Source organism: Neoarius graeffei, chromosome 27 (assembly GCF_027579695.1).
Source record: "Neoarius graeffei isolate fNeoGra1 chromosome 27, fNeoGra1.pri, whole genome shotgun sequence".
In the NCBI taxonomy this organism is placed as follows: Eukaryota; Metazoa; Chordata; class Actinopteri; order Siluriformes; family Ariidae; genus Neoarius; species Neoarius graeffei.
In genome coordinates this window covers 10,311,097-10,332,665 of record NC_083595.1, presented here as the reverse complement: position 1 = coordinate 10,332,665, position 21,569 = coordinate 10,311,097, and the positions used below count along the sequence as shown (strand labels likewise).

Sequence of the window (21,569 nt, the reverse complement as noted above, 5' to 3'; positions counted from 1 at the left end):
TTTTCTTGGATAAAATGTGGAGTGTTATCCCATGTGTGTGAGGCAGAAATTAAAATTGAGGAATTAGATTAGATTAGATTAGATTAGATTAGATTAGATTAGATTAGATTAGATTAGATTAGATTAGATAGAACTTTATTGATCCCTTTAATTTCCCTCAGGGAAATTAAAATTCCAGCAGCATCATTACAGGATAAACAGAGAATAGAAAATAGAGAAAAACTTCTAGATAAATTAAATTAAGTATTTACATATACAAATATTAAAAAAAATAAGATATAAAGAAGAATAAGATGGGGGGGGGGGGGAGTCCAGCAGGAGAGGTATTGCACGTTTATATTGCACATTGTCCAGTGTTGCTTTTTGTCAGGCTAGGCTACTGCTGCTCCTTCCCGTCCTCTGTCCTCCTGTTACCCCTCCTCCCCCCAGAGAGGAGTTGTACAGTCTGATGGCGTGAGGGAGTTTTTAAGTCTGTTAGTCCTGCACTTGGGAAGGAGCATTCTGTCACTGAACAGGCTCCTCTGGTTGCTGATGACGGTGTGCAGAGGGTGACTGGCATCGCCCATGATGTTCAGTAATTTATCCATCGTTCTCTTCTCTGCCACCGTCACCAGAGAGTTCAGCTTCATGCCGACCACAGAGCCGGCCCGCCCGATCAGTTTGTCCAGCCTGGATGTGTCCTTCTTGGATGTGCTGCCCCCGCAGCACACCACGGTGTAAAACAGGACACTGGCGACCACGGACTGATAGAACATCCACAAGAGTTTCCTGCAGATGTTAAAGGATGTAGTTATCATGAAGATGGCTGCAAATGAATCTCCAGGAACGGACAGGCTCACTGCTAATTTTTATCAGTTCTTTTGGAAAGATCTAAGATGCTTATTGTTTAGAGCCGTAAGAGAATGCATAGGGGGGAAAGAACTGATGTCAAGCATGAAACAAGGGTTAATTACCCTCACCCCAAAGTCTGGTAAAGATAAAAGACTCATAGAGAATTTAAGACCAATAACTTTATTAAACACAGATTACAAGATACTGTCAGGGGCTGTTGCGGCAAGAGTGAAGAAGATTCAGTCAGTGTTTTTGAAGGGAAGGTCAGTCAGTAATAATATTAGGCTTGGATTAGATCTTCTTAACTATAGTGATGTAATTCGCGAGAGCAGGTAGATTTTATTTTTTAGATTTTTACAAAGCTTTTGATTCTGTCGAACATAATTTCATACTGAAAACGTTGAAATGCTTTGGGTTTGGAGAGAAGTTTATAAATGCTGTGAGGATGTTTGTACAGTGGAATCAATAGCTCTGTTTCTTTCAGACATGGCACTTGCTCAAGATTTGAAATTAACAGGAATATGTCGGGGATGTAATTGCTCACCACTTTTGTTCATAATGGGAGCTGTTGGCTATTTACATAAAAATAGCTCTACTGAGGGTTTAAAAGTGATGGATAAACAAATAATAGTAAGTCAGCTAGTTGATGACACAATTTTGTTTTTAAAAGACGAACATCAATTTCCTTTAGCCTTACAAAGTATCAGTCAGTTCTCCAAAGCATCAGGCTTACAGTTAAATTTAAATAAATGTGAAATAATTCCACTGCATGAGTACCCCCTGCAGTTGATATGTAATATAGTGATTAAAAATGAAGTGAAATATTTAGGAATAGTTATTTCCAAAGATAGAACGATAACAGAAAATAAGAATATTGGAAATAATTGAGACAAGTGCAAGTTAATTCTTAATAGATGGCTGCAGAGGGATATCACCATCTTTGAAAGGATTTTGTTATCCAAGATGGATAGTCTGTCGAGAGTCTAGACAGACTATCCATCTTGGATAACAAAATCCTTTCAAAGTCTAGACTCTAGACTAATCTACCCCGCCTTCTCCTTATCCATTTCACAAAAAATTATTAACGCTATTAACAATATTACTTTTAAGTTCATATGGAGAAATAAGTGATATGGTTAAAAACTATGAAGAGGGAGGTGCAAATGCATTTGATTTTGATGTTATGAATGGTGTCCTGAAACTGAAACGGGTAAAATCCTTTATTAATAACAGACACTCTTTCTGGTTTATGGTTCCCAATGTTCTTTTTGAAAGAATGGGTGGAATAGATGTTTTGTTATGTTGTGATTCTGAATGTAATTCATTACCAGTCAAACTTTATGCTTTCCATCATATTTCCTGCTATACTAGAAGTTAATTTACAAACATAATTTCACATCACGCAATACACCTGTGTGGAATAACCGATACATTGTTGTTGTTGGCATCCATCAGTCAGTGATGACTATGGGGTTGCGCTTTGGAGGTACAACCTCTACTGTGGCTGTAGAGGCTGATCCTTGATCGGCACTGTCGATTGCAGCGAGGACATATGAATGTTGCATTGTTGATGGGCTGCTGTTGGAATTGCCTGTCCTTTCTTCTTTGGCGTTGTTCCTCTGCCTTGGCTCTCACGTTCCCCTCACTTTCGGTCAATCCGTGGCGCACCAGAGACCTCCAGACTGACCTGTCTGTCGCACGGGTCTCCCAGTTGTTGGTGTCGATGCCACACGCCTTCATGTCGCGTTTGCAGACGTCTAAGAAGCGAAGGAAGGGCCGGCCTGCCTTGCGCTTACCACTTGACAATTCCCCATATAACAGGTCTTTGGGGATTCGCCCGTCGTCCATCCTGTGAATGTGGCCCAACCAGCGAAGACGTCACTTGCGAAGCAAGGTGTACATGCTCGGTATGTCTGCTTTAGCTAGCATTTCGTTGTTGGTTACTTTGTCTTTCCAAGTGATGCCGAGAAGCCTACGCAGACATCTCATGTGAAAAACATGAAATTTCTTTTCGTGCCGTGCATAAGTGGTCCAGGACTCGCTGCCGTAGAGCAGAGTGCTTATGACGCAACCGATACGTTAGACTTTGTAAAAAAAAAAAAAATGTGTGTATCTTGATGAATGGAGATCCAAAGGGGTTTGGGCCATAGCCCATTTCATGGATGAGAATGGAAATATATTACAGCACATGGAGTTCTCAAATAAATTTAAACTTGGCTGCACTGCTAAGAGTTACAATAATATGCTTAGAGCCATCCAGCCCCTTTAAAAGCAATGGTGAAAGACGATATTTTGTATTCTGAGAAATCACCTGAGCTGAGGCAGCTCCACATAGCAGGAATCGACCTGTTTGATGATATTTGTACAAATAGAACTATTATTTTGTTAAAGGAATTTTTCCCCAATGCTATTAAAAGGAATTATATTCTGAAGGAGTTTGAGGGTGAGGAGGTTAAGATAAGAAGAAAGTGTTATCTTTACCTCTCCCTCCTAAAATCAAAGAGGTCCATTTTAAAATACCAAATGAGTATTACCCAACAAACGAGTTTTTAAGATTGAAATTTAATGTTGAAGCAAACAATTGTGTATTTCGTGAAAATGAGATAGAAAATTTGGAACATTTGTTTTCCCGTTGTGAACCAGTGCAGTCCTTTTGGAATGAGTTGTGGAGCTGGCTCAGTCCAAGAAGATTGACACACCCCATTTAACTTGGAAATAAATTAATTTTGGCTTCTGCTATGGAGAGAATTTGACTTTTATTTTCAATATTTTAATTTTATTCGGGAAATGTTTCATTCACAAATGTAGATACTTTAAAACTGTTCTGTGTATGGTTCATCGGCTGAAGGAATTTAAGATCTTGCACAAATCTCTACAATATTTAAAAGATAACAGAGCCCTTCGTTTATTCTCTTTACTATCTGGCTTTTTTTTTTTATTTAAGCTAAGCTCCTGTACTGTTTACCCATTTTTTCTTTTTCCTTTCCTCACTCAACCTCTGTATTCTTGCCTTCTGTGTGAAACAAGTGCCATGTTTGTATGTTCTTGGTTTTCAGTAATAATAATAATTAAAGCCACTAGCGGCCTTGACGGGCCCTCGCACGTGTGGTTCTGCAACCCAGGACATCCCAGCACCCAACAAAACAGTCACATTTCATATATTCATCAAATGTTCAAAGGTGATGTGCATGTTGCAAATGCCATGATTGCTTGACGGATGAGAGATAGACAGACAAAGATGGTGTGTGCGTGTGTGTGTGTGTGTTTCTGTGGTGTGAAAATGTACATTTATATATGTACAAAACTATACATGTGTCTCCTCCTTATCTCTATCTCACGCTGTAATCTTAAGTCATCTTAGCTTTCCTGTGTCTGCAGTGTGTGTGTGTGTGTGTGTGTGTGTGTGTGTATACATGCAGAGTTTTCATATGTCTGCAACAAAATGCACAATGATGGCAGGTCAGTATTATTGTGTGTGTGTGTGTGTGTGTGTTTGTCAAAGGGAGAGAGAGAGAGAGAGAGAGAGAGAGTGTGTGTGTGAAAGAGAGTGTGCTCATAGATGTTGCGTGTGCATGTGAGTGCATACTTGTGAGAGAGCGTATGTGTATGCATAAATATGCATATGACTGTGTGTGTATGAGTGTGCACAGAATTGTATATGTTATATCATCAGACTCACGATATCCAATATTTTGTAAAGTTATATGTGATTGTAATGCAGTTTAATGAGGTGTACTGTATTGTTCTGTTTTCACCACAGTGGGTTACAAGTCACAAGTCTGAAACTCGTGTTGTAACACCACATTTTATTTCGGACATGCCCAGGCGTGTTATGTTTGTAAAAAGATGAAAAGAGTTCGGAGTTCTCCCCACCGCGACTAGAGAAAGTGTAAGATCGTGATTGTTAATAAAAATGCCACAACGGCTAAAGAGTATCGGAATCAGAATCATATTACAAGATATCAAAAATCCCTTCGCAATTTAATATCAGCGACATCTTGGCATCACGTATAAGGAATTTCACATGAATCTTATGAACTGTCTAGGAGGAGTATGTTAAAATTCATCATGTGTCAAAACACACATATTCAAAACCCTATTCTTTCCTTGGCCAGCTGGTGGCGCTATAGCAGACAGGCATATTGGGTGTCTAGATGTCATAATAATCACATTATCTAATAACCTGAAAGGTTTCAGCCAAATCATTAAACGTATTATGACTTCATGACACATTTCCTGTTTATGTGGCGAGTATTAAAATTCATAATATTGCCATTTCAACATATTACAACATATCAAAAATCCCTTCGCAATTCAACATCAGCAATATCTTGGCATCATGTTTGCCAAGTTTGACATGAATCTGATGAACCGTCTAGGAGGATTACGTTAAAAATGACCATGTGTCCAAACGCATATAAGCCCAATTACCTCACGCCCTGTTGGGCGTGGCTAATGCATAGGGGGCGCTATGAAGTCCCTGGGCCATGCCCGGGGCCAAACGCCTGTGGCTGAGAAGCGGTTACAATGACTGATGTGTTTATCAAATCTCATGGGTTTTCGTGCATGGGAAATGCCTCAAAAAAAAAAAAGCCAAGCGCGACAGAAAAAAAAAATCCTTTGAAAAATAATAGGGTATTCACACCGACCGGTGCTCGGGCCCTAATAATAATAATAGACCCATCAAGCAACCCGTCTAACACAAGATTAAATAGTTCTTTGGTGATGATAAAAAAGCATGCAGATGGAAAATGTGATTTCTGTGGCAGCCCAGAGTCTACAGAGCATGTTATTTTGCAATGTCCTAAATATCAGGAAGAAAGATAAAGATTAATTTTACAGTTGCGAGGGAAACAATTAGTGTTAAACTTGGAGGACATTCTGCAAAGAAGTACAGGTGAAATCTGCTTCAAATATGTATTTAGTTTCTTAAGGAACACAGGTTTAATTAAGGGCGGCACGGTGGTGTAGTGGTTAGCGCTGTCGCCTCACAGCAAGAAGGTCCTGGGTTCGAGCCCCGTGGCCAACGAGGGCCTTTCTGTGCGGAGTTTGCATGTTCTCCCCGTGTCCGCGTGGGTTTCCTCCGGGTGCTCCGGTTTCCTCCACAGTCCAAAGACATGCAGGTTAGGTTAACTGGTGACTCTAAATTGACCGTAGGTGTGAATGTGAGTGTGAGTGGTTGTCTGTGTCTGTGTGTCAGCCCTGTGATGACCTGGCGACTTGTCCAGGGTGTACCCTGCCTTTCGCCCATAGTCAGCTGGGATAGGCTCCAGCTTGCCTGCGACCCTGTAGAAGGATAAAGCGGCTAGAGATAATGAGATGAGATGAGATGAGGTTTAATTAAAAGAATTTAGTTTTTTTTTTTTTTATTAAACTCAAGTATCACACCCCAGTCCAGCTGGTGGCGGTAATGCACTATTGAAGCTAGTTGCCAACCGCCATAAAACCGAAAGAAGAAGAAGAAGCAACCCGTCTACGTGTAGTGCGCATGCGCGGTCATTTCTCGTCTGCAGTGTGCCTGACGACATTAAAACGCGACGGTGTTGAAACAGGAGACGTATTTGAGATGGAGATTTTCGTCGTTTCTCCGTTTTTAAGATTTATTAACGTTGCCGTTCCACACGAGTCGACTGTTAGTGACTTGATAGGTCTGCTCAACCCCGGAGAGGTACGTTTAATAGGGTTTATTTTATTTAGTAATGAGCGTGCTAACTGACTGGTATGTGTGTATTAGCTAACATGATACAACCGATTATGTAAGTTACAGAAATGGCGTTAACAGTAAAGTACAGGTATTTTTAGATATATACAAAGGAGAGATATAACGTAAAAAAAAAAAGTTGGGTAAGTCTGAGACAATATTGTATGAGAAGGTAGGGTTCCCGCTGGGTTCTGGAAAAAAAATCCACTTTTTTTTTCCTTGGAAAAATGGAACAAAAGGCGTATTCTTTACGTTTTCTTTATTTTTTTTTCCTTCGTTACTGACTTATCAAAAGTGGACTTAATACAGGTTTATACCAACCAAGCTAGTACAACTCCTATTTGGTCCAAGATGGCGGCGCGGCAGTAATATGGGCCTGCGGCACAGTGCCCAGGGGCACGAACCACTCACAGCCAGTGGGGGGGGGCACCACATGACAGAAACTTGAAAAATATTTTTCGTGAATGTTTGTATACTTAAAATGGTTATACACTTGACATTGTTAAATAGTCATATATAATTCATTATGAACACTGATTTCATAAGAACAATAATCATAATTCTGAGCAAGAGTGGCCTATGTGACCATTAACCCCCCTTTCCTCAACCTGTCAGTTGAGCCAGTCCACCTACGGTGAAATGCATCAATTTTTTAAAAACCGCGGTAGAAATGAAGAATGGACAGACATCAATTGAGTGGTTGTGCGAAGAGAAAAAAGAGACTCCAGGCGTGTAGCTGCAATTAAAAATGTTCCAGTGTTAAATCGTTTTTTTATAAAAACATCGACAACTACTGTCACTACCAGCGCTGAAGCCGAAGCTAGTGAAATCAGCGATGCTAGTGAGGGAGATGGCCCTGCTAGCACTGGATGTTATTTGAATTTGTATGTCGAATTGAGACATTTGAATATGTTGCCTAGATCGATGCTATTTTAATTGATGCACATTTTGAATTGACACATTTGAATATGCTGTATTGTATATAGATGGATGCTGTTTAAATTGCTGATGCTGTTTGAATTGATACACATTTTGAATTGAGACATTTTAATATGGATAGAATAGAGTATGGATGCTTTGAAGGTTTTTACTGAGACATACAAATATATGCTGCTCATTTTTGAATAAGACATGCATGCATATCGTTGGTTGGTTTCAGTGAATTTGATGGGCTGATGTAGCCTACTTAATAAATTTTCAATGAGGAAGAATGACCTTGTTTATGTGTACTATTGTTTATGTATATGCTACTATTTTTGACAGCAAAGGGCAAGGTTTGTGAGTGTGTGCAGGAGGTTACTGAACGCTTGCACGCAGGGTGGTGGGGGCACTTGAGATATAGTGCCCAGGGGCACCGCATTGGCTTAATACGGCACTGCGTAGAGGCTTCTCCGCATCCAAAATAGTGCCTTTTTTTGGTCGTTTTGTTCTTTTGCTCGACCCTGAACACCAAATGGACATCGGATCAACTGGTGTTCGTGCCTACCATTGCCAGACACTCCTTCAATACCGATACCATGTAGAAAATATCATAAAAGATTATCTGCTGGAGAAACTACGTGACCTCGGCCTGCTGCGAGGAACAGGCCTCCAGTCCTCGGCCTCGCCTGAAGTCGGTGACACAGGGAGGACTCATCGGAGGCGGTGTGAGAGGAGGCGGCAAGCGTGGGGGTGTCAGGCTAACAACTGACCCTAGCCGACCGGCTCTCCCATCCATTCTACTCTCAAATGCCTGCTTCCTGGAAAATAAACTAGACTATATTCGACTCCAACGGGCTATCAAACGTGAGTTTAGAGACTGCTGTGTCCTTGTTTTCACGGAGACATGGCTCACCGACCGAGTTCCGGACCCTGCCATTCAGCTGGACGGGCTCGCTTCATTCCGAGCTGACAGAAATGCAGCTCTGTGCGGTAAGACTCGCTGAGGTGGCTTGTGTATTTGCATCAACACACAGTGGTGCAGGAATTTGATGCTAGTATCTAGTTATTGTTCATCATGTTAGATTTGGCACAGTTTTACGCCGGATGCCCTTCCCAACCCTCTCCAATTTATCCGGGCTTGGGACCGGCACCAGGAGTAGGCTTATGCACCCCCAGTAGGGTGCCACTGAGTCTAATGGCCAAAAAAATTTTTTTCAATGTTTTCCAGGTCCCACCCTCTCATTTGCTTCCCTTTATGAAGCATAGTAATTACTCCAAGTTTCATATAAATGTATGCATATTTTTTGGTAGCTCGATGGGCTGAAATGTCTTCATAGAGTAACTATTCAGTAGCTGTTGCATGCGTGTATTAACACTCTTATTCAACACGTTTGTGATAAAGGTCTACCTAAAAGCCTGGTTCACATGCGCATGTGCATCATCTGCTCCGCAGAATGATTTGCAGTTGCTGTGTGAACTGGAGAGCTACAAGAAACAACATGAAGCTGTTGCTAAAGCTGCAATAAAATCATTCTCTGGACACTTGTGGTAATACTTAAGTGAAATCCTGGTCGGTTTAGCATTCTTTGACTCTGCAGTGTCAGCTGAGGTGAAGTCCGCCATGGTGAAAGCCCTTGACAAGAAAACAACATATCATCCTCGACGCATCGCCTTCAACCCCACAGTACCTCAGAAGCAGTTGTTTGACTTTGTATCACAACACACCAAGCAGCTTTTCACAGCCTTTAACATGCCACAGAAATTCCTCATGAGCAGTCCAGATACATGGAGCAGTGACGATGATTACGTTGTTGGCCAACAGAAAGTGAGAAGTCTGAAAGTCATCAACGATGCAGCTGAGCGAGGGGTGGCCTTGATTCAGGCGTCCAATGGAGTCCTGACCAATCAAGAAGAACAAAAACAGTTCTTGTTGCAAGTCGTGGAGAAACACCGCCATGACTTTCCAAACAGTAACAAATCCACCTTGACTGCACTCACTGCAGCTGCTGTTGACAACTAAATTGCGGACAACTAATTTACATTGTGACATTTTGGTCACTGTTTCTGTTAATCTGTTTGTGTTCAGAAATCATTTGTTGACTTTTGAAGTAACTGCTAGTAACTGTTTGATTTTCATGATTTCTGCAGTATTCTGTTTTTATGTTAAATTTAACATATCAGAATTTTTCGGAAAATTACACATATTGTATACCTTCGGAACTGTTGAACTACCAGTAAATATTATTATTATTATTATTATTATTATTATTATTATAATACATCCACACTTTGTCACATTTTTTTCTTTTCACATTATGAACACATTTAGGGGTGGGACAATGAAAATTAGAAACTTCATTTTTGAGTGGCACCCTAACCCCCAGTGTTGGTGGCGGAGTTGAGGATGTTAAGGTTTGCAATGGGAGGTTGGACAGGATAAGGAACGAGCACATCAGAGGGACAGCACGTGGAGAGCTTGGGAATGAAGCTAAGAGAGATGAGACTGAGATGGTCTGGGCACATCCTGAGAAGAGATGCAGAGCATGTGGGAAGGAGAATGTTGAGGATGGAGCTGCCAGGCAAACGAAAATGAGGAAGGCCAAAGAGGAGATACATGGATGTGGTGAGAGAGGACATGAAAGTGGTAGAGAAGACTGCAGAAGACAGGGAGCAGTGGAGACGAAAGATCCGCTGTGGCGACCCCTAATTGGGAGCAGCCAAAAGATCTAGTTATTGTTCATCACTAGTGGAGTTTGTGACTTGGATAGAGAGAGTTTATTTACCACGGGAATTCATTTCTGCATTCATAACCGGAGTTTCCGTTTCCATTCCCCCCCGGTGCTAATGCCAAGGAAGAGCTCTGTGTATTGTACTGTGCTACCAGTGAACTGCAGAATGTACATCCAGATGGACTGTGTTTATTGTCGCTGGAGATTTCAACCATGTGAATCTCTGGTCAGTGCTCCCTAAGTTCCATTAGTATGTGGACTTTACAACGAGAGGGGTGAACACATTGGATCTTGTTTACAGTAAGTGCTAAAGAAGGCAACTGGACTTGCTTGAAATTCTTGAAGACGTTTCACCTCTCATCCAGTTGCCTTCTTTAGCACCTACGGTTTACTATGACCTGGATGGCCAAGAACCTTCAGACATCTTGTTTACAGAAACATTCCCGTTGAGTACCTCTGTTACTCAAACTACATCTGTTATGCTAATTCCAGCATACTGACTGTCAGATGCTCCAGACCAGTTCGAAGACAGGTGAAAATCTGACCAGAAGGAGCCATCTCTGCTCTCCAGGACTGTTTTGAGAGACCTGACTGGGACATGTTCAGGGAGGCTGTAACCAATGGTGACCTGTACCAACTCGGAGTAGTACACAGCATCAGTGACTAGCTACATCAAGCGCATTGATGTTACTGTCTCTAAGATCACCACTCGCCCCAACCAGAAGCTGTGGATTACTGCAGAGGTACGTGCATTACTGACTATCTGAGATGCTGCCTTCAGAGCAGGTGACGGGGTGGTCCAAAGAGTAGCGAGGACCAAATCGTCTTGGGCCACCAGAGCAGCAAAGCACGCACCCACCCAGAGAATCCACAGCAACTTCCAGGGCGGCAGCAAGACTGCATGTGTGACAGGGCATCCAGGCCATCACGAGCTACAGGATAACGCCACCTACCTGTGACAATGATGCCTCTCTTCCAGATGCACTGAACAGCTTCTATGCACAATTTGAGGCGCAGAATGATGTGGCAATGAGGAAGACCGTCCCTTCTCCCAACGACCAGGTGCTGTCTGACCACAGCCGATGTAAGAAACGCTATGCAATGTCAACCCATGGAAGTCTGCTGGACCAGACAACATCCCTGATAAAATGCTCAGAGGATGTGTTGACCAGCTGGCAGATGTTCTCACAGACATCATCTCCCTGAACAATGCCATAGTTCCAAAGTGCTTCGAGGCTACTACTGCTGTCCCTATTCTGAAGTCTTCAGTGTCCTGTCTCAATGACTACCATCCCATTGCACTCCCAACCATCATTATGAAGTGCTTCGAGAGGCTCGTCATGAGGTGCATAAAGACCCTGCTGCCTCTCTCGCTAGACCCCCTGCAGTTCGCATATCACTGTAACTGGTCAACAGATGACGCCATAGCCACCATCTGGCCCTTAGGCCAAGTTTACATTAGACCGTATCTGTCTCGTTTTCTTCGCGGATGCACTGTCCGTTTACATTAAAATGCCTGGAAACGCCGGGAAACGGGAATCCGCCAGGGTCCACGTATTCAATCCAAATCGTGTCTGGTCCGGTGCTGTGTAAACATTGAGAATGCGCGGATACGCTGTGCTGAGCTCTAGCTGGCGTCGTCATTGGACGACGTCACTGTGACATCCACCTTCCTGATTTGCTGGCGTTGGTCATGTGACGCGACTGCTGAAAAACGGCGCGGACTTCCGCCTTGTATCACCTTTCATTAAAGAGTATAAAAGTATGAAAATACTGCAAATACTGATGCAAATACTGCCCATTGTGTAGTTATGATTGTCTTTAGGCTTGCCATCCTTCCACTTGCAAGTGGTAAGTGACGCGCATGCCCGACATGCACTGAGATCACACACACAGCGGCTCAGTCCCAAATCACTGCTCGTGCGCTATACTCGCGCGCTCTCTGAGCTGCGCAGGGCCGGAGTGCGCACTCGCTGTTCAGGGCGGAGTGATTTGGAGCGCAAGATGCCTGCGGAGCCGAGCATATCCGTGTATTGGTGTTGCTGTGTGCACGCGAATTGTGTATTGGCGTTGCTGTGTGCACACTAATCGTTTTAAAAACCGTTAATCTGATGATCCGCTGATACGGTCTAATGTAAACCCCACCTTAGTTACCTGGACAAAAAGGATGCTGTTCATAGACTTCAGCATTCAACACAATCATTCCTCAGCAGCTGGGCCTGAACACCTCCCTCTGCAACTGGATCCTGGACTTCCTGACTGAGAGACCTCAGTCAGTCTGGATTGGGAGCAGAACTTCCAGCACCACCATACTGAACTCTGGGGCCTTCCAGGGCTGTGTGCTCAGTCCACTGCTGTTCACTCTGCTGACTTGTGACTGTACAACAATTCACAGTTCAAATCATATCAAGTTTGCTGATAACTGGTGGGTCTCATCAGTAAGAACGATGAGTCGGCATACAGAGAGGAGGTGCAACGACTGTTGGACTGGTGCAGTCAACAACCTATCTGAACGTGGACCAAACAAGAGCTGGTTGTTGACTTAAGAACAACACTGAGTGACCATGCTCCACTGTACAGCAATGGCTCACTCATGGAGAATGTCAAGAGCACCACATTTCTTGTTCATCTGGCAGAGAACCTCACCTGATCCCTCAACACCAGCTGCATAGCCAAGAAAGCCCAGCAGCATCTCTGCTTCTTACGAAGGCTGAGGAAAACCCATCACCCATCCTCACTATGTTCTACAAAGGGACTTCTGAGCAGCTGCATCACAGTCTGGTTTGGGAATTGCACCATCTTGGCTCTCAAGACCATATCGTGGATACTGAGGACAGCTGAGAAGAGTCTCTCTTCCCTCCGTCATGGACATTTTACAACACGCACTGCATCTGGAAAGCTATCAGCATTGTGGCTGGCTCCACACACCCCTCACAAAATCTCTTCATCCTCCTGCCATCTGGAAGAAGGTACCGAAAGATTCGGGCCTTCACAGCCAGGCTCTGTAACAATTTCTTCCCACATGCCACTGGACTGATATGAGGGTAAATCAAAAAGTTCTAAGACAGATTGGAAAAAAATCTTTGACAATAACAAAGCTACATATCCTCTAAGTCTAAACACTTCTGCAAGTGGTGTTTCTATCAGAGAATTCCTTTTGAAATTATAACATCTGTCTTAGAACTTTTTTCACTTGCCCCCGTACAGTCCATGTACGAGGGTGGGAGTTTAAATTGGTCAAGCTCTTATGTCGTTTTCAACCATATACAGTTGGTAGGGTACACAGATAAAACGAAACCTACGTTTCTCCAGGACCGTGGTGCTACATTGCACATCATAGGACAACAAGTCTACATATAACATACAGTGCAACACTGCAGACAGTAAATGACCAGGGCTTTCCACTAAGGCTCATACTAGCCAGCCATGACAAATAAGTAGCCAGCCGGGGGGGGGAGTAAACACACAAACTCCTGTGCACGCAGTTCCCAGGGTTAAATGGATTTTCCACAGACCATTTATTTATTCACTTTACTCAAATACAAAGTAAAATGGCAGTAAATCTTCTTTCTTTTCTTGCGTATTGCATCATGAGGCGTTCCTGGCTTGTAAATCTCTTATTTTCGGTGCATGACACATTCACGCAGCTGAGCATGCTATGAATTAACAACAGTGGTCTGCAGTGGCGGCTACACAATTAAACACTCAGCAAACATTTCTCCATTTGTGTATGAAAATACACTCCAACGACTCAGTTTGGTTTTGTTTACAACCAACGGTGTCTTTTGATGCCAGCACGTAATTGAACGAGAGAAGACTGGTTTACCGGAGACAAAATAAGCGTTATCTCTGCTTCTGTTCCCTCCGACGGCCCCGACACACTACTGCCTCCGCCGAGTGCGCGCACACACCGCATGTCGGGGCCGTGGATGAGTTACTCTCCCTTGATCAACGAAGTCGGCGGGGAATTTGTGGTTATCGGTACAAACGGCGCGAAATGAGTGCGGTTCAGTTTGACATTGTCAGTCCATTAGATAAACATTTAATTTTATTAAAATCGAAAATTAATATTTAGAACCTGTGGGCTACAAAAATAAGTCATTAAAGTAGCCGGCTGGACTTAATTGTGTAGTCGGCTGTATGGCCGGCAGCCGGCGCTTGTGGAAAGCCCTGAAATGACGCAATAGACAATAACGGACAATAAACGACACAAGCAGCAAAAGGTGCAGAGTTGTGCATATTGCTGTAGTATATGGAAGTAAATAAATGAATGTAAGCTTTGTGCATGTGAGAGACTTTGTAAACATTGTAAGGCAATAGTGCATTTCTGTTCACTGTGCAGAGACTGCAGCGTGAGTGGTCTGTGAGAATCAGTCGGAGTTGAGGAGTCTGATGGCATGAGAAATTGAAGTGGTGTATGAAAAAGGAATGAATAACTGTAAACCGTGTGTGTGAGACATTGTAACCACTAACACTACGTTCAGACTGCAACCTGAAACGACCCATATCCGATTTGTTGTGAAATCCGATTTTTTTTTTGTTAGGCCGTTCACATTACCAATTATGAGACTTGTATGCGATCTCCAATATGAACGGAAAACGACTCAAGTGTCCCGCATGCGCAAATTGACACGTAATAAGCACATCTACGTAATACGTAAACAAAAAAAGCGCACTCTTCAAGTTTGCAAGTAAAGCATGGAGATGAGGCGAGACCTGGCGATGTGGTTTTTGTGGCGGCGGCGGAACTCGCACAATAATCTGATTAATGTGGGCAGCAGACTAATGAGACCGAAGGTGTCAAATTACTGGAAATTTCCAGAACAATCTTATTTTGTAATACAGGATGATTTAACATCCAGGTCCCTACCAAATCCACCATTAGCTTGATCAATTCTATAAAAGTCTTTTTAAATTCTGAAAACTGTACAAATGTTGTTTTCCACCAAAGAGGCGGTATTAGCCAACGCAGAATAGTGACGTTTGTCTCTTGTTGATGACGTGTAGGTCGCATGAATGCGACCTGTCCGGTCAGACTGCAGTCGCATGTGAAAATAACGGATATGCATCGGAATTAGGACCACATATCCAAGCGGCCTGCGTCGCATGTGAAAAAATCAGATCTGTGTCGTTCCAATTGTCAATAACAAATCGGATACAGGTCACATATGGGCAAAAAAATCGGATATGGGTCGTTTCAGGGTGCAGTCTGAACGTAGTCTAAGTAATAGTGTAATATTGTCCACTGTGCAAATACTGCATGGTGAGTGGTGGTCACAAGCATGTGCTCATTGTTTACACTCTGGCTTCCCACTGTTTCTACACTGGTGCGGAGGGATTTGTAGAAAAGATGATTTTTATGATGAATACATTTCACTGTGATAACTGCTACTAATTTTCTCTGTCACTGAGGCCAAAAAAAAAAAGTGTGTTTCCGGTTACATAGATTTCAAAGCTAGGGTCGGTAGGCAGGCTTTTTTTTTTTTTTGAATTTTTTTTTTCAAGATGGCTGCCATAACCTATATTTAGACAGGAATAATTTCACAAAATATAATGAATTTCTTTGCAGGTCACCGGAGTTACCACCTTCTGATGAATCTGATGCAGCATGAGATACCTTTTAACATGAATTTTTCTTTAAATATAACAGCTCAATACACCATGAGAGAGAGAGAGAGAGAGCAGCCCCGCCCCTCTCTGCCTCCTGAGTGGAGCTTGTCGCCTTGGTAACGGTGCAGGGAAAAGACACAATATAACAAGCAAAGAGCGCTTTTTCTCAGAGTTCCCTCTCCTCGAACAACGCCGATTTACATGGAAACGAAAAGAGCTATTCACAAAATTCTTTCACATTGAGTGCTACAAGGCTCCCATGAACACATTAATGTAATTTTTGTCCCTAGTGTAAAAAATGTGGACACTAGAGCGAGTTAAAAACAAGTGACTTTTCTGATTTTGCAGTAAAAGCGCTGCCACGTTTGAGAGTCTATAGGAGAGCGCGGCTGTCCTCTCCTTACTTTCAGGCTTCTCATTCAAAAACTGCAAATCCTATCACTCAGGGAGACACTTGTCTTGATTCACACAATGTGTGACTACAACTTTTGAGAAAATTGTGTGTGTAGAGTGAAAATTGTGGCTGAGAAAACAGTTTAAATGAGAAAGTTAGAGCTTTTTTTTTTTTTTCAAGCTGCCTACACTCTAAACTCCTGAGTGCCACTGGTGTGTAACGCAATAGACACCCATTATAAAGCCTGAATTTCTCCAGATTTGCTCATGGTGTGTGATCTGTGACTGATCAAAAAGTATAGAACCTAGCAAAAAAGTTGAATGCCAGATCCACACAGGAGAATTTTGTCTCCGTTTTAAAGTTTGAATCATGTCTCTAGGTGAAAACACTTATTTTGTCTATCTCTGCTTCTGTTCCCTCCGACACACTACTGCCTCCGCCGAGTGCCCACGCACACTGCATGTCGGGGTCGCGGATGAGTTACTCTCCTCTGATCAACGAAGTCGGCGGGGAATTTGTGGTTATTATCGGTACAAACAGCGCGAATCACAACTTAAGAGTGCGGCTCAGTTTGACATTGTCAGTCCGTTAGATAAACATTTAATTTTATTAAAATCGAAAATTAATATTTAGAGCCTGTGGGCTACAAAAATAAGTCATTAAAGTAGCGGGCTGGACTTAATTATGTAGTCGGCTGTATGGCCGGCAGCCGGCGCTTGTGGAAAGCCCTGATTTTCCCAGTGAGTGACAAAAACTTCCGGTTCACGCGGTTGGGTTATATGTAAAAGTCGCGACTGGGGGGAAAAAAAACGAAAAAAAAGTTTAGGGTCGGGCAGTACAGATTAGGGTCGGTCGGGTAACCGAAAAAAACACTTTTTTTTTTTTTTGGCCTGATGGATTACTTTCGTCAATGATGAGCACCAGTGGGAACCTTGAGAAGGAAAACCAAAAACATTAATGCAGAGTGAAAAAATTCAAGTTGGTTGTTGAAAAATTAGGAACGAAACATAAGTAAAACGGGGAATAAAACACTTCTTGATCTGTAAATTGGAAAATGGTCAACTATTATGTTGAGAATAGTAGTTGTGCTTTGTGTGGGTTCGCATCACACCGTTCTGTTAATTATTTTCTTATAACAGCATGTTTTCTTTCCATAATCAACTTTACTATTTAGGGCATCTCGTGTGTGGATTTCTACGTGAAGAAGAATGGCCGAATATCAGGCGGTGACGAGAGACTGCAAGCTGGAGCGGTTTATCGCCTCGAGCCTCGCTTATGTGGTGGCAAAGGAGGTTGGTGTAATTTTTTTTTTTTTTTTGGTTCAACTGATGTTGACTCTGAAAATTCCAGTTCAATCAAAATCTCAATTATTTCTGAACTACACTCCATTTGCTTTCTGGATTCTCTGAATGAACAATGTATCTTTCTTCTCATTTTCTAACCATGGTTAATGTTTGCATGACAGGTTTTGGTTCCATGCTGCGAGCTCTTGGTGCACAGATTGAGAAAACCACCAATCGAGAAGCCTGCAGAGATCTGAGTGGGCGGAGACTCCGAGATGTCAATCATGAAAAAGAGTAAGGCTCAGCCACAGTCTCCTCGAGTTCAGACACGGAGTGCTGCATGTCTTGTTGGAACTGAGTGGGAAAGGGTGCACTATAAATTGTTGATGTGAGAGTAACAATGCAACGTTTGTGTGCGTGCAGAATGGCGGAGTGGCTGAAGAAGCAGGCCGACCGTGATGCGGACAAGGAGCAGCGACGCTTAGAGCGGATTCGGAGGAAACTGGCCGAGCCCAAACACGAGTTAAATTTCGCTGAATATGAGCAGGAGTGTGAGGAGAGGTCCAAGATGATGGAGGCGGCTGTGCGTCAAGGTGTGTTTGTGTTTTTACAGAATTGCTGTTTCACTTATTTTTATTCTGGTTAACAAGGTTTTGGTTTATGCTCATCTTAAGCCTTTTTCTTTGGTCAGAATTGAAGCAGTTTTTTTTTTCTCTTCCTCCTTTCCCTTCCCTCCTTTCAGGCCTCCAGGCCAGCAAGGTTCAGGCAGATGAAAAGCCGCACCGTAAACGTCCAGCTACGGAATATGGAAACGCCCCTTCAAAAAAGAAACACTTATGGTGAGAAATCCAGCAGTCTGAAAGATGATGATGAAATTTAACACAAGTTATGATGTTCCACTCGGGTGCATGCTGTTACAGATGGTCATTTCAACACCCTGAATAAGAATATGGTGGGGGAGGGGTTGTATCTGAGGCACTTTAACACATTGACACATCTGATTTCCCCAGGCTCGGCATCGAGAAATTAAGAGAGCAGCTTGGTTCGGATGAAGATAGTGATGAGAGCGAAGCTGAAGCTTCCTCCTCCTCCTCCTCCTCTTCAGGCGCTGGTCCTTCATGCAGCTCTCAGTCAACCACAGTACCAACGACAGCAACTAGAGAGCAGGAGAAAGCGGAGTCTCGGGACCAAAGCAGCAGTTTCAGTGCCGGGTCAGTGCCCTGCTCCCCGTCTCCCAGCCAGGAGGAAGTAGAAGAGACAGAGGAACATGGACGCTTGGAGCCCAATGAAAAGGAAGAGAACAAGCAAAATGTCAGCGATCAACAGGAAACTGAGAAGGAAGGAACTGTCGAGGTGAAAGATTGCACAGAGACACAGCCAGAGGTGAGGAGTATGGTGTGTGTGTGTTTTTTTTTTTTTTTTTTTGCGCACGTGCTTTTGCAGTTTTTTTTTCTTCACAGGCAAAAAAAGGTCACATGTCACTCCAGGACATTTGTTCATCTGGCCATAAAGCTCATGAGCTATTGCCATAGTAAGGCATCTGTCGTCCACAATTTAGTTACCGTATTTTCTGGACTATAGAGCGCACCTGTATATAAGCCGCATCCGCTCTATTTTAAAAAAAAAATAATAAAAAAAAGATATACAAGCCGCACCGGGCTATAAGCCGCAGATATCTATGTTGAAAAATTAGATATTTACTGCATGTACAGAACGATTTTGTACTGTAAATGTACATGTATGTACCTGAACAGATTCTTTCCGAACAGTGCCTTTTAACACGGCAGCAACTTTGCTGATTAAAACGGAACAGAACCAAGAGAAAATAACCGGTATTTATTTACCTTCATTTCTCCTGTGTTTGAAACCACAAGTCACTTTAATCATCTTCGCTGGATTTGAAAATAATTACCAGTTAGTAATTTGTCGTGCGTGTTCTATCTGCTAAAGATCTGCTAATTCTTCTTTGCATTGATTTTTCGTCTCTTTATTTTTGATTCTACTTCCGGTTAGAGCGCCCCTAGCGGTGGAAGAAAAATCCACAGAAGCCACATCTTTTGTATAAGCCGCATGGTTCAAAACCTAGGAAAAAAGTAGCGGCTTATAGTCCAGAAAATACGGTAAATCGTATGTTCTCCTCCACAGATTTCTGTTCCGAGTTTTTGTTTGAAAGAACTCATCACTCTGCCACACAAAACTTGGTCGTTGTTTTGTCAGATTTTTTTGCTAACGGGTTAGTCATAAAGCCAAGTTAAATTTTCCAAGCTTTTTTTTTTTAAATCTCTCATTTCTCCTCCGATTCCGGCTCTGATCGATGGTTGGTTTGGTTACATCTTCCCATGAGGAACAAAACTTGGTGGTTTGTTTCCAACAAGAAAATCAACAATTTGTTCGCAACTTTGTTTTATTATCAGTTAAATCATTATCTCCTCCCTCAATTCTCAGTGGATTTCAGTTCTGATTGCTTTATTTGAAAGAGCTAGACTTTTCTGCACAAAAGTTGGTCATTGTATTGTCATTTTCGCCAACAAATTTAGTAATTAGGTCAACTGAAATTTTCTTCTGACTAGAATTGTATCTCATGTGAACTCAGTTTTGATTGTTTTGGGTGGATCTTGTAATATTCCCCCCCGGTTGTAAACAATTTGTCGTGGAGGTTGGTTGTCGCATTTCAGTTCTGTTCATTTTGGTAGTCATGGTTATTTTGATGGCAAGCCGGTCGAGCAACTAAGTCCTTAATGTTCTGGTTCTGTACCATATCTCTCTTGCTCTATCAGGAAGCGGACACTGCATTCGACCTGCTGTCTGTGAGCAGTGTGGAGGAGCTGGAGGCTCTGGGTCTGGAGCGGCTGAAGGCTGAGCTGACGAAGCGAGGGTTGAAGTGTGGAGGGACACTGCAAGAGCGAGCTGCTCGCCTCTACTCCGTCAGAGGACTGAGTGTTGATCAGATCAACCCGGCACTCTTCCCTAAACCCAGCAAATGCAAGAAGAAAAAATAATCAGGATTTTTTTTTTTTTAAATCTATTCCCTTTATGGGGTAAAATCACTGCCATCTTGTTCACATTATGAATGGAAAGGATGCTTTGCAAAAGCAATTGGGTGCCTTTATCTTGATACAGCATTGCCAGAATTCACTTTATAATTTCAGCCAAGAGTCATTTGAATGTTTTAAGGGAAATAACTTCAAAATGGAATGGTTCCTATAGATTTTGTGATGTGTGTGTGTGTGTGTGTGTGTGTGGTTTTTTTTTTATTTAAAATCTGTTTGATTTGGCTGTTAAACTACACCTGTATGTATTTTGTCTGTTATTTGTAATACTGTGAAGTTTTACAGTAAAAATGACAAGATTTTGCTCAAGTTGGTTTTTTTTTTTGGGTCCAAATTTTGGTTCTCAAATTTGGCACTAGGGTGGCACGGTGGTGTAGTGGTTAGCGCTGTCGCCTCACAGCAAGAAGGTCCTGGGTTCGAGCCCCGGGGCTGGCGAGGGCCTTTCTGTGTGGAGTTTGCATGTTCTCCCCGTGTCCGCGTGGGTTTCCTCCGGGTGCTCCGGTTTCCCCCACAGTCCAAAGACATGCAGGTTAGGTTAACTGGTGACTCTAAATTGACCGTAGGTGTGAATGGTTGTCTGTGTCTATGTGTCAGCCCTGTGATGACCTGGCGACTTGTCCAGGGTGTACCCCGCCTTTCGCCCATAGTCAGCTGGGATAGGCTCCAGCTTGCCTGCGACCCTGTAGAAGGATAAAAGCGGCTAGAGATAATGAGATGAGAATTTGGCACTACAGGGATGATTTATAATTAAATTATAATGTAGATGTAATTGTGTCTGAAGTAACCATTCTGATCAAATGCTTCTTGATTTCAAAAGCATATACGCAGTAAATTAAGCCAAGATATACTTGTGATGGTGTTTTCAAAAACGATGACGTATAGTAACCAGGGATCATATATATATATATATATATATATATATATATATATATATATATATATATATATATATATATATATATATATTAAATATATATAGAGAGAGATAGTTTGGTTTGTTTTTTTTATTCACGAAAGTGCATCTTCAGAATTTTCATGCATCCCTTGAAG

At 42.5% G+C, this 21,569-nt stretch overlaps 1 protein-coding gene across 1 annotated transcript; it reads left to right on the top strand.

Moving 5' to 3' along the window:
* Positions 1-6,326: 6,326 nt before the first annotated feature.
* sde2 (SDE2 telomere maintenance homolog (S. pombe)) lies at positions 6,327-20,828 on the top strand. Its single transcript, XM_060911375.1, has 7 exons — positions 6,327-6,499; positions 17,361-17,478; positions 17,652-17,763; positions 17,893-18,062; positions 18,212-18,308; positions 18,480-18,852; positions 20,247-20,828. Exons 1-7 carry the CDS (start codon positions 6,398-6,400, stop codon positions 20,466-20,468), a joined length of 1,194 nt encoding a protein of 397 aa, XP_060767358.1. The 5' UTR covers positions 6,327-6,397; the 3' UTR covers positions 20,469-20,828.
* Positions 20,829-21,569: the final 741 nt, after the last annotated feature.

Bases quoted from the DNA above. Each gene is read 5' to 3' on its own strand.
- sde2 (XM_060911375.1), top strand. From the start codon at position 6,398: ATGGAGATTTTCGTCGTTTCTCCGTTTTTAAGATTTATTAACGTTGCC. The intron at 18,063-18,211 runs GTGTGTTTGTGT...CCCTCCTTTCAG, and splicing joins GGAGGCGGCTGTGCGTCAAG to GCCTCCAGGCCAGCAAGGTT. The intron at 18,853-20,246 runs GTGAGGAGTATG...TTGCTCTATCAG, and splicing joins GCACAGAGACACAGCCAGAG to GAAGCGGACACTGCATTCGA.